Raw genomic sequence first — 15,312 nt, 5'->3', positions numbered from 1 at the left:
ATTCTTTTTTTTTTGAAGTCTTTATTATATTTCCGTAATAAAACACTGTGGCCCCAAGGAAAATTTTTTTTTCTAGTGTGGCAGTCAATGTGTTAAAGGATGAATTTCCCATAGCTGTATTTGTTTAGATTTTAATGTCTCTTGACAGTAAAAGCATTGTTTTAAAACTCTTTAGCAAAAATTTAAATACATAGCCTTTGCACATTTCTAGTAGTTTCAAGCAGATGTTTATTAAAAAGCCAATTGCTTTTATATCATAAGAGATACTGTGCTCTTTCTCAACCTGTCTTAACTTAGAGGTTCAATTTCAATGGCTTATGGAGTATATGAGAAAAATAGTCGCATAATTTCTCTTTCTTTTTAAGAATATTGAGATTTTATTAAACTGACTCAATGAATGATGGTTCTTCTGGTACTATAAAAAGCAATTTTAATTTTTAAAACATATTCAACATCACTTCATGCTTTTCACCGATCAAAAGACATAATAATTTTTCAAAACTCTCAATGTCTAGTGATATACAGGTTGCAATCGTTTCACTTTGATTTAGTGAATCATGAAACTCCAGAGACAGGAAAATTCAGATGAGTCACCAAGTCCCCAATGATAATATTACTGAGCATCTACTAAAGCATAAAACTATCTAAAAATGCAATTCCTGAGAAGAACTAGGGATGATTAGATTTTATTGAATATAGAAAAGTCTCAAGAAGAAAAATTCTGGTATTATGTGAAGATTACTGGGATGTGTCAAAAGCTATGCATTCCTATAACCACAGACTGCTCAGCTTGGGGTCTTAGAGAACAACCAATTTTTAAAAACTTGTCCATGAGATGCTAATACCAACTAATTCTAGAAAAGAAAAATTAAACCATTTATTGTCAGCTAAAATCTTTCCTAAATTAGCCATCTCAGGCCTTTTTGGTAGCTGTCATTCTTCACCACTACCATTGGCGAATTGTAATGAAAACTCTATTCACGAATAGATTTTAATTGGATCAAATTCAGACAATTGATTTTTTTAAAAAGCAGCCATAGTTTTAAGTGCTTTCAAAATAACTACTTAGAATTTAATAGGCGTATGTGTGGGAATGCAGGCACATGCATGTTCATGCACGTTGGGGGGTGTGTGTAACATATTTTCCTTTCAAGCATACAGAAAGCATACGGCTGTTCATCTCAGTTGAGCACCTCAATTTGTAATAACTCAAGAAGCTCTTTCTTTTCTCATTGAGTATAATTAACTCAGTTTTTTTCTCCATATCCCATCTTCCTTTTTCAGTCCTGAGAATGACCATAGAGATTTCACATAGTTTACTAATCTGAGGATTGCTTTGCATTGGGAAATATTGTGCTAGTTGAAAACACTCATTTGAGTGATGGGTTACAGAGAAATGAAGTGACTAGCCCAAAGTCACACCAAAAACGGCAATACGTAGTATAGATATAGTTTTGACTATGTTAAAATCTGTATTTTAAGAACATAGTTTTAGACTATGTAGATACAACATACTTACAATTTTTAGAAAATGATGAAACATTTACCTTAAGAAGTATTTTCCTGACTCACGAATCCAGGTAATTTAAACTCCCAAGTTTTTTTCACTAATATTTCAAATGCTCAAAATGGACATTAATTATGATGGAAAATATTTATATTGTCTCTCTCTCTGTATATATACACGCACATATACACATACATGTACAAATAGGTAGATACGTATAAACTCACATACAAAAACACATACACAAATATTCTATTTGAAAATACAAATATAATTTCAGTTATAACATATTTCCATGACATAATACTAGTCAGCTACCTAAATAAAGTTTGTTTTTTATAGCTTTATATTGGTAAAGTGTTAATTAAACTCAATGATAATGGGTCTGCTTCACTTAGAATCATCTTTAAACATATATTTTGCTTTGTCCATTCAGTACACTGTAAAATGTCAATTGCTAAAGTGTCAAAAGAATTTAATAGTCCACCATATTTTAATAGTTAGAGCCTGACCTAATACAGTCAGTAAATATAAATATAAATTGTTAGAAATGGTCTATACCACCCACTGCACAGCAGTGAAAGAAATAATATAAATCCAAACTGACAAACAATATGCTTTTTATTTTACTTGATTTTTAAGAGTGTAACAAAATATTAAATATTTGGAAAATATTGTCATCTTTGCTAACATTTTTCTAATGGCAGCACTTTTAGCATTAAGGGATCATTAAACTTTATATTTTGATTACTTAACTTTTAAAACACTTTGGATGGAGAATCTCTTTGGAGACTACCTTCATTCATTTTAAGTTTTCACCAATTTCATTTTTTTAATGTAAAAGAAAAACTAGAAATTTTATCTCTTGTCCTATATTCATATTGGCCAATATATAAAGGTCCTTGCTATTTTCAGTTGATAAATTCTAGAAGAACTAGGTATTCAAAACTGTGTTCTTTACAATTTTGAAGGAAAAATTTGGTATACAGAATGAAGCAACTTCATAATCCCTGTAATATTTTTAATGAGATAAATTATTCAAAGCTCCATAAGCTATTTTCAATAGTAAATATTTGCAATTTTATTTTTAATGACACTTTACATTATAGGCAAAGCTGTATTCTTTTGGTTTTAAGTTCTCTTTTCTGAGTACATATTGAGGACAAATTAAATAATTCAATTCAACCAAGCACACTGATCCACTCAAAGTATGATGACTGAGATGTATGTATCTCTCATATTTGTGCCATATATCATATTAATTATTCATAACTATCTACTCTATTTCTCTTTTATAGATATGAGCAATTTTTACTGCCTAAGTTATTAAAATATTATCCCTCAATTTATTAGTATGGTATGTGCACATGGATTTTTCAACATTAAAACTTCCAAAGAACCTAAATTATTTAATTTGAAAATTGCATGCTATATTTGTATGGTAGCTCACAGATACCATTCTAATGAGAAATTTTGATTTTTAAAAAAATTTCTTCTCAAAAGAAACAGACAAAATGAATATTTTAACTACATTCAGGTCATAATAACTGAATATAAAGTTAGATGGAAAGTGGAATTTTAAATTTAATGCAAATTTTCTTCTTCAAGGCACTATCTTAGAAAATTAGCATTTGGTGCTAAGTTTTCCAGTTAAATATTTATGGCTTTATTAGGTAAAATTTGGTGTTTTGAATTTAAAAAAACCTACCTCACAAAATTGTATTATATTAATGAATCTCTATGTGCTAAGCTATTGATATGTGAGATTTATGAAAACAACATCAGGCTAAAATTCAGCATACCTATACGTTCCTAGAAATTATAAACTTGGGCAAATCATTGCCCTCTCTTGGCTTCGTTTTGTAGGTAAGTTTTCTCCAAGAAATATTTCTCAACAGGAGAAATTTTACTCTGAGTGACTAAGAAGTAATATGAAATTAGAGTTTTCCCTAATAACAATTTCTAAGAATTTGCTTTTCCTCATTTTTTATATCCATCTATAACTGTAATACACCAAATCTCCGGTCAAAAAGAGGGGTCGTGGCTGCCATTTTTATTTCTATGTGTTTTTGTTTCAGAACAAGTTAATATTCATTTAAATGTAATTTTATTGCACCCCCTCATCCTCTCAAATGGCCATAAAGGTCATAAATGTATAGCCTGCCACTTTCCACATTTTAGGGCATGGAGAGTTTAGTCTACTTTGGTGTAGCTGCCATTGTGACTCAACAGCTTAACTATAATATTTAATAAAACTCTTCATTGTTTAATGCCTTAATAATTCATTCAACCCCAACAATGCTAGTGCAATTTCATGAATTTAAACTTCACTCTGTATAACACATATAGTATCAGAATGTGTTTTTAAACACATGTTTTTATGGAATAAAACATTTTAATTGTGTCCTTATTATGGTAATACCTAGAGTTTTTGAAGGAATAATATGTGGAATTTAAGATCCCTGGACATGTTTTAGTACTTCTGTTCTTAAGTCCTAGTTCTTTAAGAATGTTTCTTCTTTCTTGGTGATCCTTAAAAATAAAAATCAGCATTCTACTCCAGAAGTCAAGAGAAAATGAACAAATGGACCTAGATTTTCCTTTTCTTTTTATGTTACTAGCCTTAAGAGGATCACAAAATATAAGGGAAACCCAGAATAAAACAGGACAACCTTGTGTTACTAGTATTCGAGCATATTGTATAAATGTGGGCCTGCAATAAAAACATCAAGCCTTGTTAGACTTTTATAGAAAATCTTTTATTCTTTGTAATTTTTAAGGGCAATTGCTCATACAGTTTTCTTCTCAGATTTATTATCTGGGATTATTTATCTTATTTTCAATGATACACAAAAAAAGGAGAAAATGAACTCTGTGAAAAACAATTCAGTAGTCCAAATTGTACTGAGTTGGAGATTATTTCAAATTCAGTGCTTTATTTAAAAACATTTTCATTAGCATCTGCGTTTAGGACTATGGAAAAAGTGGAGTATATATTATCAAAGAACAAATTATGTTTTTCAACTGTTATAACTAGCATTAGAAAGGGCAAAGTCTTTAAATACTCACTAAAACTCTCTTTTGAAAAAGTAATCATCTAAAATCGGATACTGAAACAGCATATTGCCAGAACTTAACCTCTCTTCACTAGTTTATTCCAGCCACAAGGCCTTGGTAGTCACAGTCTTTGCCCATAATGATCAACTTTACCAAGAAAAGAACAATTTACACCCAGTATTATTTATTGGCAAGTTGGAAATGTGTGATGATTTTTCTACTCATTAATACATTCCTATACATGATCTTTAAAATTAATCAGAAACTGGGTCCAAACTTATTCTTATGAAAACAAAAATAATATAACATGAAATGTATGCGTTCATTTGAGGCTGTTACAAAAAGGGAGAATATCCAGAACTCAAACCTGTCTCTTTTTATTTATAAATATTTGCATCACTTAATTTTGGGTAAGTTTAAAACAATACATGTCATTTCTTTTTGGGGATGACAGCAATATTGACAAATAGTCCCTGTTACGACTGTCATTTTGTTATTGCTAAATCATCCACAAGATCGTGACTTGATTTTTGTTACCAGGGACAAAGCCAAAACATGGAATTGAAGTTTCATTCTGATTAAACACAAATAGCCAGCGCTTAAAAAACCTTTGAAAAGTGATCTATGTCCCAGTAATTAAAAAAGAAAAAGAAGTAGAACGGAAAGAAACAAGGAAGGAAGGAGGGAAGGAAGGAAGGAAGGGGAAAGGAATAAGCCTTAAAAGCTTGATACAATTACACAGTAGGCCTCTGACATTCTCTATGCTGGTATAATAACTAAATGGCAAGTAACATGGGTATGAGATTCCCTGTTGCATGCTTTAATTAAAACTAAAAATTTACAACAAAATCAACCCTTGGGAAAATTGCTCTTTGGTTTAAATCTTTGTTACCTCTTGGAATTTTGGTAAACTCACTTTATTTTAAATTAAGCTGGCCCCTTTTTCTTTACTCCTTTACAAAAGTCAAACACCATGAACCAGACATAAATTTCAGAATGGAAAGAGTTTTGTTTGTGTGTATGTTTTTAAGTCCAACCCCTGCATACAAACTGTTAAAAAGCAGATGTTTTAACATAGTGCTTTATTCCAACTTATCCTTGAATGAACTTCCTTCAAGTTTGAACCATTTAAAAAAAAAGCAGTCAATTTCCTGGTGGTTGTAATTTAATTAAGTAACCTTTCACACTGAGCAAAACCCAAAAGCAAAAGGGTCATTAATCTTTCTAGTGATTAGAGACACCTCTAGAGCTTCAAACATTTACCTCTCCTTCCCCGCAGTAGAAATGCTTTTAGGATGATCATGGTTCATACCTCACATTCCCTGGAGCCAGAGATGGTATATGTGCAGGGCCCAGATCCATTAACCGATATATCCATGGTCTCAGAGTTTGTAGGCTTGTAGTCCACATAATACTCCTGTAAAGGGGAATTCATTTGTCTTTCGGACTCTCTGGCCTTTTTCCTCCGCCTCTTCATAAGAGAGTGTTGCTGGAGTTGTTTCATGCTGGCTGGGTAGCGTTTCCAAGACACATAGATCACCAAGAGGATCATGGCCACTGAGAGAAAGAGAGCCACACTCCCTGCAATAATTTTGTGAAATGAAACATGCTCATACTCTTGCTCTGTGCCAGGAATCTGAAACCCTGGGGAAGGGCTTGGTGTTTCAAGGCTGGGTTTAGTGGCATCAGGCTTGAAGATGGTAGGTTTAGGGATAATCAGAGGCTTCTGGGGAGTTTGGGGCACCAGGTGTGATCTCTCTGTATTGACCACTGGGACTTCAGAGCAGATATTATATGTTTCCACTGCATCACTAACTTTTTCACCCTGGATGTGCTTAGGTCCTGCACATATCATGGTGCTTTCCTTATTTCCTTTGAAATTCTTAAGCCAATAAAATAGAGGACAAATGCTCCGACTGCATTCCCACATATTTCCAGACAAGGTGATGGATATTAATGATATCCACGCATTGACAGTTTCCTGTGAGATGTTGGTGAGCTTGTTGGAATCCAGATTTAATTTTTGCAAATTGGGAAGGCATTTAAATGTGCCTGGCTCAATTCCTTGGATGTCATTCCCTGATAAATCCAAGTTGTGCAAGGAACTCCAAGTCCATGTCAAGCCTTGGCTAATGGAGCGAATCCTGTTCCATTGTAAGTATATTGAGCGGAGGTTGAACAGACGTGGAAAATGAGCAAAGTTGATCTTGGAAAACTGATTGTGCTCCAGGTGGAGCTCCTTTAACTTCAAGAGGCCAGCAAATGCATTTCGGGACAAGCTTCGAAGACGATTGTAACCCAAATCCAGAAAGTCAAGATTCCGACAGTCTTGAAAAACTCTTATCGGCACAGTCTTTAGCGAGTTAGATCTCAAGTGCAAAATGATGAGTTTCCGAAGGCCTTTAAATTGTTCAGATTGCAATGTCTGAAGCTTATTGTAGGAGAGGTCCAGATTGCGGAGATTGGGAACTGGGTGAAATGTTTTATTGTGCAGATAAGTAATTTTGTTGGAGCTTAGAATTAATTCTTTCAGTCTGCGGATCCCTTGAAATGCATCTTCATCCACTGAGCTAATGTAATTATGGTCAAGATAAAGCCATATAAGCTGGTTAAGGCCGGCAAACTGATTGGATTTGAGCTTCTGAATGCTGTTGAACCTTAATGATAAGCCTTGCGACCCTCCAGAAATGTTCTCAGGGATATCTGCGAAAGCATGAGACTCACAGTACACAATTTTACCATCACATCTGCAGTTCTTTGGGCAAGCTCTCTGAGCCCCCGTGAGCATAACAAGCAGCAGTGTAGGAAGTAGCACCAGCACCACACTCATGCCTTTCAGCTGCGTAATTAAATGGAAACCTACGATATTAAAAAGAAGACAGATGTACATTGTGAACCTATTAAAATAAATCACCCCCAGCTTACCAATATCAGGGGCACTCCATCTAGTGTAGGAATGGGACAGTTGATTTAAGGACTACGTATAACATCTGAACATTATTTTCTTCAGTGTTGCATGTTTGCTGTTTAGCTTTCATTTTTTTCTTCCTTGATCTTCAGATCACCACAGTGCCAGAGAACTAGGGAAAGCCTTTTCAAGTTTCAGGAGTTCCTACGTACCTCATCACTGAAAAGCACAGATGATTTCTTATCACCGAATGCTGACATTTTAATAACAATAATATTTGGCTAGTCACTGTGTTGAACAATAGGACCGAAAGGACATCTACTATGTCTTCTGGTAAGGGCAAAAAAGTGACTTCATATACCTGCTACTTGTATGTCGTTCCTAGTTCAGCAAACAGGCTGTGATTTGGCAAAAGAGCTTCAGTAAGCTGTCAACCCAAGTTTGCCCTGCCTGAAATTGTATACTTATTACATGGGATAGCAACATATGAGCTCTGAAAAATGGCATTAAGACTAGTATAGGCAGCCAATGAAGCATAGTATGAAGACTAATAACAGTGTGAGGTATTCTCAATTTGTTAATAAGTATATATTATTGCATACTATGGCTCCCTGCCCAGTGGTACAGGAGCTAACACATCTAAATACTCATAACAGAGAATACTCCAAAGTTAAGACTGTCAAATTCTTATTAAATAATTACATACATGCAAACTAATCTTGTGTAGTATTAATTTGCTGTTATTTTAAATATAGTAGCTTTGGCAAATTTGTGGGATAAACAAGGACAGAAACAGCAGAATACTATCCTTCTCCCTAACACCCAGACCTGCTCAAATTTCTCACTGACTGTTTTTCTCCCCTACCTCCATTAACTTCAGAAAGCCTGCAAAGTTGCAATCTATTGGCACTTAGGCTGCATTTCCAAATCATTGCACATTAAGGGACCTCTTTCCTCTGTCAACAGTAGATTTATTATTTCTTAATGGTGAAAATGAAAACTACCATGGGCTGAAATTTCTTTCTTTCCTTAAATATTCATATTTTTAACCAAGTGGCAACCAGCCAAACCCCTAATCTAAAAACGCTCCTTCTTCTCACACAGTTTTTTTTTCTTTATAATTTAAGACCTGATCTTGCTCTCTGTCCTCTTGCCAGCTACAGACTCATTGAAATACATTCCAGCTCTCCCAGACAGGAGGGGGGGCGGGTAGTCACACTTGAAAAAATAAGACTGGCAAATGACTGCTGGAAATTTGGAAGCTGTGTTCAGGATACAGCTTCAAAGATAAAACAAGCCCTTGTGCAACCTCTGATAAAGTAAGGACCCCACCCCTACACACACGCAGTAAAGTGTTAATAGTAATCCTGACGGCAACCAGAAATACAAGCATGTCTAATGTTATCAAGAAATAGAAGCAAACACGATATTTATCTCATGTTCAATTCCCAAGCTGTGGATACGCAGACGGTAGAGACAGTCTTAAAGATATTTCTCCGGAGTCTGTTTAAGTCTGTCTTATGCATTTATGGATTAGAAAAAAACACTGCAAAAAGGAAAATGATCTAAAAATATAATAGCAACTATAGTGAATCAACTGGCAAACTCAAAGGCTGCTGCTTTTTGCCTCTTTCCCGTCTTTTTATCAGCTAATGCAACGACTGAGGATAGGAAGCCAAGAGGATCAGCTTTGCTAAGAAGGAAACAACAAAAGTTCACTTACCCATCCTTTGTCATCCAAAAACGTTTCCCCCCTCTCTCAGCTTTCTTCTTATTTGGTCTCTCGTGCTGAAACCACCACCACCTTCATGACACAGTGCGGCTGTCATTCACACCATTCTGATCCCGCATGTGAGCTAGTAGCCCCATACGAACTTCCCCGGAGAGGACGGGCAAAAAATTCATACGTACATATATATTTTAAAAAATCAGCATGGGGTGGGTTGGGGGGCAGGGAAAAGGAAGCCGTTGGGGGGCTGGGGGGAGAGGGCCTCTAGGCTCTGAGGACCATTGTGTAATTCACCAGAGACCCATCAGCAGTAATTGGCAATCTGTGCAAAAGAGCTACAGCCCATCTCGGAGGTAACCAACTTCTCTGTAAAAAGACAGGAAAAAAAGAAAATCTTCAGAATACCTGGCATTCCTTATTGTGCTGGCTTTTGCCATTCCCAGATAAAGCAATTCATCCTCTGGATTTTCAGTTCTTGAAGCAAGTAGGCCTTCTGTGCTGTATGAGACCCCAGTTTAAAAGCTATGCAGGCTAGGTTTATCCATTTAGCTGGTCAGGTTTAAAGTGTTTTGTAGCTGTGCTGAGAGGCAGCCCTTGTCTAATTCAGAAGGCTTTCCAGAGACTGATGATGCTCAGAGCTTGTTGGTGCTAATGCTTGAGTTTGTGATACACTGAGTGCCCTCCGCTGGAGAAAACAGATTGCACATTAAAGACGGGAACAAGTGAGCCTGTCAGTGGTGTGCAGCCTTCCCTTGCTCAGAAAGGGAAATTAAAGGCACAGAATCACTTTTTTGCTCTCTTCAATAATATAAATTATGAAAGGTTTATGCCAAGGAGTTCCTTTTAATGAGAGCAAATATTAAGTAAAATTCTGCTTCTCTAAATGTTATACAATTAATAGTTTCTACAAGTTGCCTTGACCTAATTTTTTTTTCTGCACATGTCACAGGGGATTAATCATCTTTTTTTCAGTGCCAGAAATCTTTGAAATTTGAGTTTTATTTATTGTCGCTGTTGGTTTATTTTATTTATTTACATTTTTAAGCTAACTACATAGGTAAACAATCCTACTCAAGGGAAAAATGTAGTTTGATCAATTTTAAAGATAGTTACATTTAAAATGTTTGAGTCTAATCTTTAAACACTCAACCTTTGAAAATAAAATACATTCTGCAATTTTGTGCATTTTATTGAAGAGTCTAGAACATTAGTTTCTAAAAGTTTACATTTTTAATATTAAAGCTGCCATCATCTATGCCATATTACCAAATGAGAAGATAACTAAGAGTAGAATTCCAGCTTGACATTTGTAGTGCAGTCACTTTCCTTAAATTCATCTACATTTAGAATGCAAATTATTTCTTATGCAAATCACTTATTGTAATGTGCAATTCTAGAAAAACAAAAGCACTTGAGTATGACATTATCATGGTATTTCTCTAAAATTTGCAGAATATCCTCAGAATTAGGAGGAGTGAAATGATGAAATAACTTGAAATATGTAATTTTTAAAAACCTACACACTTTCCTTAAATTTGTAATAAATATTGAAAAAAATATAGTACATCACCTCCATTTTGCTCCTTATTTTTGCTAGTTTATCTCATAACCCTCTAGCAGATAATAATTTTTTTGAATAATCCAGGAGGATGAACCAATGTTATATAGAGAGAGACTGCTAGGTAAGGTTGCTAACCTAATTTAGCAGATGTGAGAAGTTTAAATGAATTTTACATAAGCATTTAGAATTGCTTTGGATCATTGCAAATGAATATTTTTAAAAATATTCCTTAGTTTTAGGTTATTTTCCAAAATGTTAATAATTAAGAGGGGGTTATCATATGAATAACACATATAGTTTGACTCAGATCTATCAGTAGACAGTAACAGGCCATTGTCTAATTACCAAGATTTCTCAAGAAACAGAAAGTAATAATGCATATGCCAAATATAGTCCTTTCCCATTAACTGATACTTGGATTTCTATTTTAGAAATGTGTGCCTTTAGCTTAAGAATTATTACCTATTAAAATGCAAATGCACACCAATAGGGGTAATATTATTGTGGTTGCTGACAGGAAATGTGTCAATATAAATGATACACATACAATTTCTTCATAGAAGTGTAGTTTACCTAGAAACACAAACCTCACCCAAATAGTCAATGATGATGATTAGTTAACAAAAAATTAATATATTCATGAGATAGAACACATGCTGCCATTAAAATTAAAATAAATGTTTTTATTTGCTGAAAGGAAATTAGACTACCATGTATAAAGTAAGAAGGGCAAGGGTAGGGAACTCAGGTACTCAAGGACATTGAAAGAGAGTCCATTTCTGTACATATTTTTATTTGCATGAGAGCAAAATAAAATATTCAGAGCAGATATTCCTAGAATATAGATGTTAGATGCATTTGATTTCATCTTTTATGCTGAAATTTGTCTGTTTTCTAATGTGTAAATATAATCAATATGTCATGTATGGGATATCTATCTATATATGTGTGTGTGTATAAATTTTCCTTCATTTGAATCCAAGACATAAGAACAGTTTTTGACAGTGGATTGGGAAAATCACAGGCTATTACTTTCATTTATAGTGCAAAAACTGACTAAAATGCATGTTTTATTTAAAGTACCAAGATCTAACAGATGCTACATTCCAAAGTAGGTAGTAGGTTGTACGCAGAATTTACAAAGGAGGTAACCAAAAATCAGTTACAGATCTCTTGAACACACTGTGAGGATATAAAAGAGTGAAGACAGCTGGGTGACCAAGGATGCTGCATGGAAGATTTTTTTGGAAAAAGCTGTGCTGGTATTATCTATACACACACACACACGCACGACACCACACACTACCCTTCACCCAAGGGTTTGTCAGCTCTTCAGTTTAATTTTAATGAAAAGGGACTTCCACAGACTCCTTGAAGAGCTTGATAGGTGTTTCCAACAGTGAGCCCAGATTGACGGGGGCGGCGGGGGGATCTAATTCTTGTTGGGATACCCAAAGGAAAAACAATGGGTTTTTCAGAGCAAAGGAGAATTAGTGTTGTGTTGGAATTGGATTTCACTTTCAAAGTTTGTCTGGATAAACATATGTATGTATGTTTTCCATGGAAGAGAGGAGGGCTAAGTGGGATAAAGAGTCAGCTTGGAGCCATATTAAATCCTGATGAGACACCTGCAACAGAAAGAGTCCATTTGAGTGTATTGCCAAAGCATCAATAAACAATAAACAAACAGAAACTGAGTATGGACAAACACCAGACAAATGCAGAATAAAAGTGTTATCTTTGTCCATTATTGCTAACGGGGCTATTACGGTTCTATCAATGCATCCCTGAAAAAGGGAAATATTTCTCAGTACCTCTTGGACTCAGAGATCACAAATCCTTTTCACAGTAGTGCCAGTCGAACAAGAAGTTTCCTGGTAAGGTTAGAAAGAGAAGTTAGTAAGTGTGGGAGGCAAAAAGCAACGATGAGGGGAGTTGACTATATTTCCTCTTCTTTCCTAGGGAGTAGATGGCACATCTGCAGCTGGTCCTACTTGGGAACTGGGAGAAAATGCTTACACTTTGTATAAAGCGTGAGGTACCGACTCATATGCTGGACCTAATACTTTCATTTACTGACTTAAGACTTCGTGAACTAAGAAGATAATAAAATGTTTTGTTACCTGAAAGAGCATTCAATGACCTCACCTTGGTAACTTGACACTGACCATAGTAGGTCAGAAAAGATTAAAATCAGAAAAGATTAAAAACGAATATGTAATTTATTGTTTTATTTTATGTCTAGACTTAAGAAAGTGATGGAGAAAATATTAATAACACAGATTAAACTTAAAAAGTGTACTTGCCTGAATCTATTTAATTGTATAATAAATAGCACAAAATTGAGAAATAGTCTTCCAGTTTTTGAAAACTGTCTTCTGATTAAGCAAAAAAGTCACTAATATCATTGACAAACAAGCAGAGTTTCAATATATTTCTATGTTGTTTCACTTTTGTCTTATTCATTAATGTAAAAAATATCAGGCAATAATCACGTTGGGATTACACTTGGAAAGCCAATTGTTAAACATTATCAGCACACCACTGTACCTACGGTCTACATATTAATATTTATTGCCCCAAATGTGAACTAGTTTTAACAAATAAATATTAGTGATGGCCTGGTTTGAAAAATATATCTCTTCTCTACCCAGCCACAACTTAGTATTAAGGGGGAAAAGGCAGCTGAACACTGCATGTGACCAACAGAGACTCCTTTCTAACTCTGCCACTTCCATACTTATTATTGCTTCTTATAAAACAATTCTGCAATATCCAAACCATAGGGACATATCTGTATTTCTCATTTAAATTTATAATAACATTTTGGTAGCAGCATACGAGATTTTTCTGTTTTGTACACCAACAATTTGTACCTAGCGTGATACCTCCAAATTGTAGATGCTCAAGATAATGTTTAAAAATGGATTGATGCAGTAGTCAATCAATTAATCAAGGAATCCGGCAACCATCAATCGATTAGTAACTAAAGTAATCAACCAATTGCTATTATCACGATTACTTTTGCCTTCAATATCTTCAATACTTTCTTCCATTCTAAAATATTATTTGTTTTCCCTAATTAAAAGATTAAAAGGCTATGTTAGTTAAGAAATTTAAAGTTGCAAGTGAAAGAAATCTCAACTCAAACTGAATGAAAGTAAAATGAAAAATTATTTTAGCTCAGGTAAATAAAACTTCCACAGTCAGATATACCTTGGTCCAGTGGTTAAATGTATCACTGATATCCGGTTTCCTTTGATTCATTTCTCAGGCCTAACATCCCCTTTTTGTTCTAGTTTCGAGACAGTGCCAGTCCTGTGCATATTAACATTCAAGAACCAATAAACAACTCATTGCATGCACCGACTCTAGTGGTGCCCTTTTCCCCCCCTGAATAATTTTCTATGTCCAGAGAAATAAGATTCTTTGGATGGGTTACATATAGGTCACATTCTACCCTAATAGTGGTGTGGTGTTTCTAAAGAAAATATGGACTGAAAAATGAAAGGAAAAAATGTGTGCAACCCATCTAAAGGATAAAGCTGTGGTAAAAAGTAGCTGTCCTGCCAGGGTGCATCTTGCATCGAGGTGGGGACCTATTAACAAATCCTAGTAACCAATGGGTCAGTGTAACCAATCCTTGTAACCAATGAACTATGAGCAGAAATTGACATGTATTATTTCTAGGCTAAGGTGGTTAAGAAAGAGTCTCTTTCTCCCTCTTCTGGCAAGAACCCAGAACTCTAAAGCCCTGGTAAGATACTAAATTTCAGGAAATCATTTATGTTAGCAGTGTAAATGGGATAAGGGGTAAGGATGGATGTTTAGAGCACAGAAAATATATAAGCCATGCAAATAAAACCACAAAACCAAACATACAAAAAATAAAAATAACAACAGCAAAACCAAACGAAACAATGTAACAAAACACAACAACCTCCCAGCACCTTTCATTTGCTATTGCTCTACCTTGGCACCAGGTACCTATGCTTTCTTTATTCTCAGTGTTTAAATTTCTCCTTACTTTGATTTGCCAAATATTCCTAAACCTCCTAATTTTACTCTTCACATGGTAAACGAACATAATTAGTAGATTGTGCCTGCTCTCCTGCACACACATGCACGCACGCACACACATACAATGAAGCCCACATAATACATATACATACTTAAAAATAATTTACTTGTCAAGACACATTTTAATTATGTACATAATTCAATTTCAACATGAAGAAGAACCTCAAATCATTTTTTTCAAAATGAATGCCCTTTTCTCCTTTTTCAATTTATCACAGTTTAGCAGCACCTCATTGCTGATAGTAGTGATAATTGGTTATTTAACTTGCTAAAAATTTAAAGAAAAATAAAATTTTACTATGTGCGCTCAGCTGCATTTGGAAATATTGATGTCTGTACCTCTAACCTTTAATCCCGATGTGTATATCAGTCAAGATAGTGTTCATATTATCAATATGGTCATAGAAAAACTGTATTGAAATATAGACATATAAAAATGGACCCTGTGTCTCATTTTCTTAACCAATGAA

General features: G+C 34.6%; 1 protein-coding gene across 1 annotated transcript in view; it reads right to left on the bottom strand.

The window, feature by feature from the left end:
- Positions 1–9,874, bottom strand: part of LRRTM4 (leucine rich repeat transmembrane neuronal 4) — a 979,915-nt gene extending 970,041 nt beyond the window's left edge. Inside the window, exons 1-3 of the mRNA XM_012664870.1 lie at positions 9,607–9,874; positions 9,196–9,346; positions 5,877–7,423 (exon numbers count right to left, since the gene is read on the bottom strand). Coding sequence (XP_012520324.1) covers positions 5,877–7,423; positions 9,196–9,199 — 1,551 coding nt within the window. The 5' untranslated portion in view covers positions 9,200–9,346; positions 9,607–9,874. The remainder of the gene's footprint in view (positions 1–5,876; positions 7,424–9,195; positions 9,347–9,606) is intronic.
- Between the last annotated feature and the right edge of the window lie 5,438 nt (positions 9,875–15,312).

This window comes from Propithecus coquereli, unplaced genomic scaffold (genome assembly GCF_000956105.1).
Source record: "Propithecus coquereli isolate 6110/MARCELLA unplaced genomic scaffold, Pcoq_1.0 Scaffold93, whole genome shotgun sequence".
Classification (NCBI taxonomy): Eukaryota; Metazoa; Chordata; class Mammalia; order Primates; family Indriidae; genus Propithecus; species Propithecus coquereli.
Note: the sequence above shows the minus strand (reverse complement) of the source record. Positions and strands in the feature narration are given on the sequence as shown.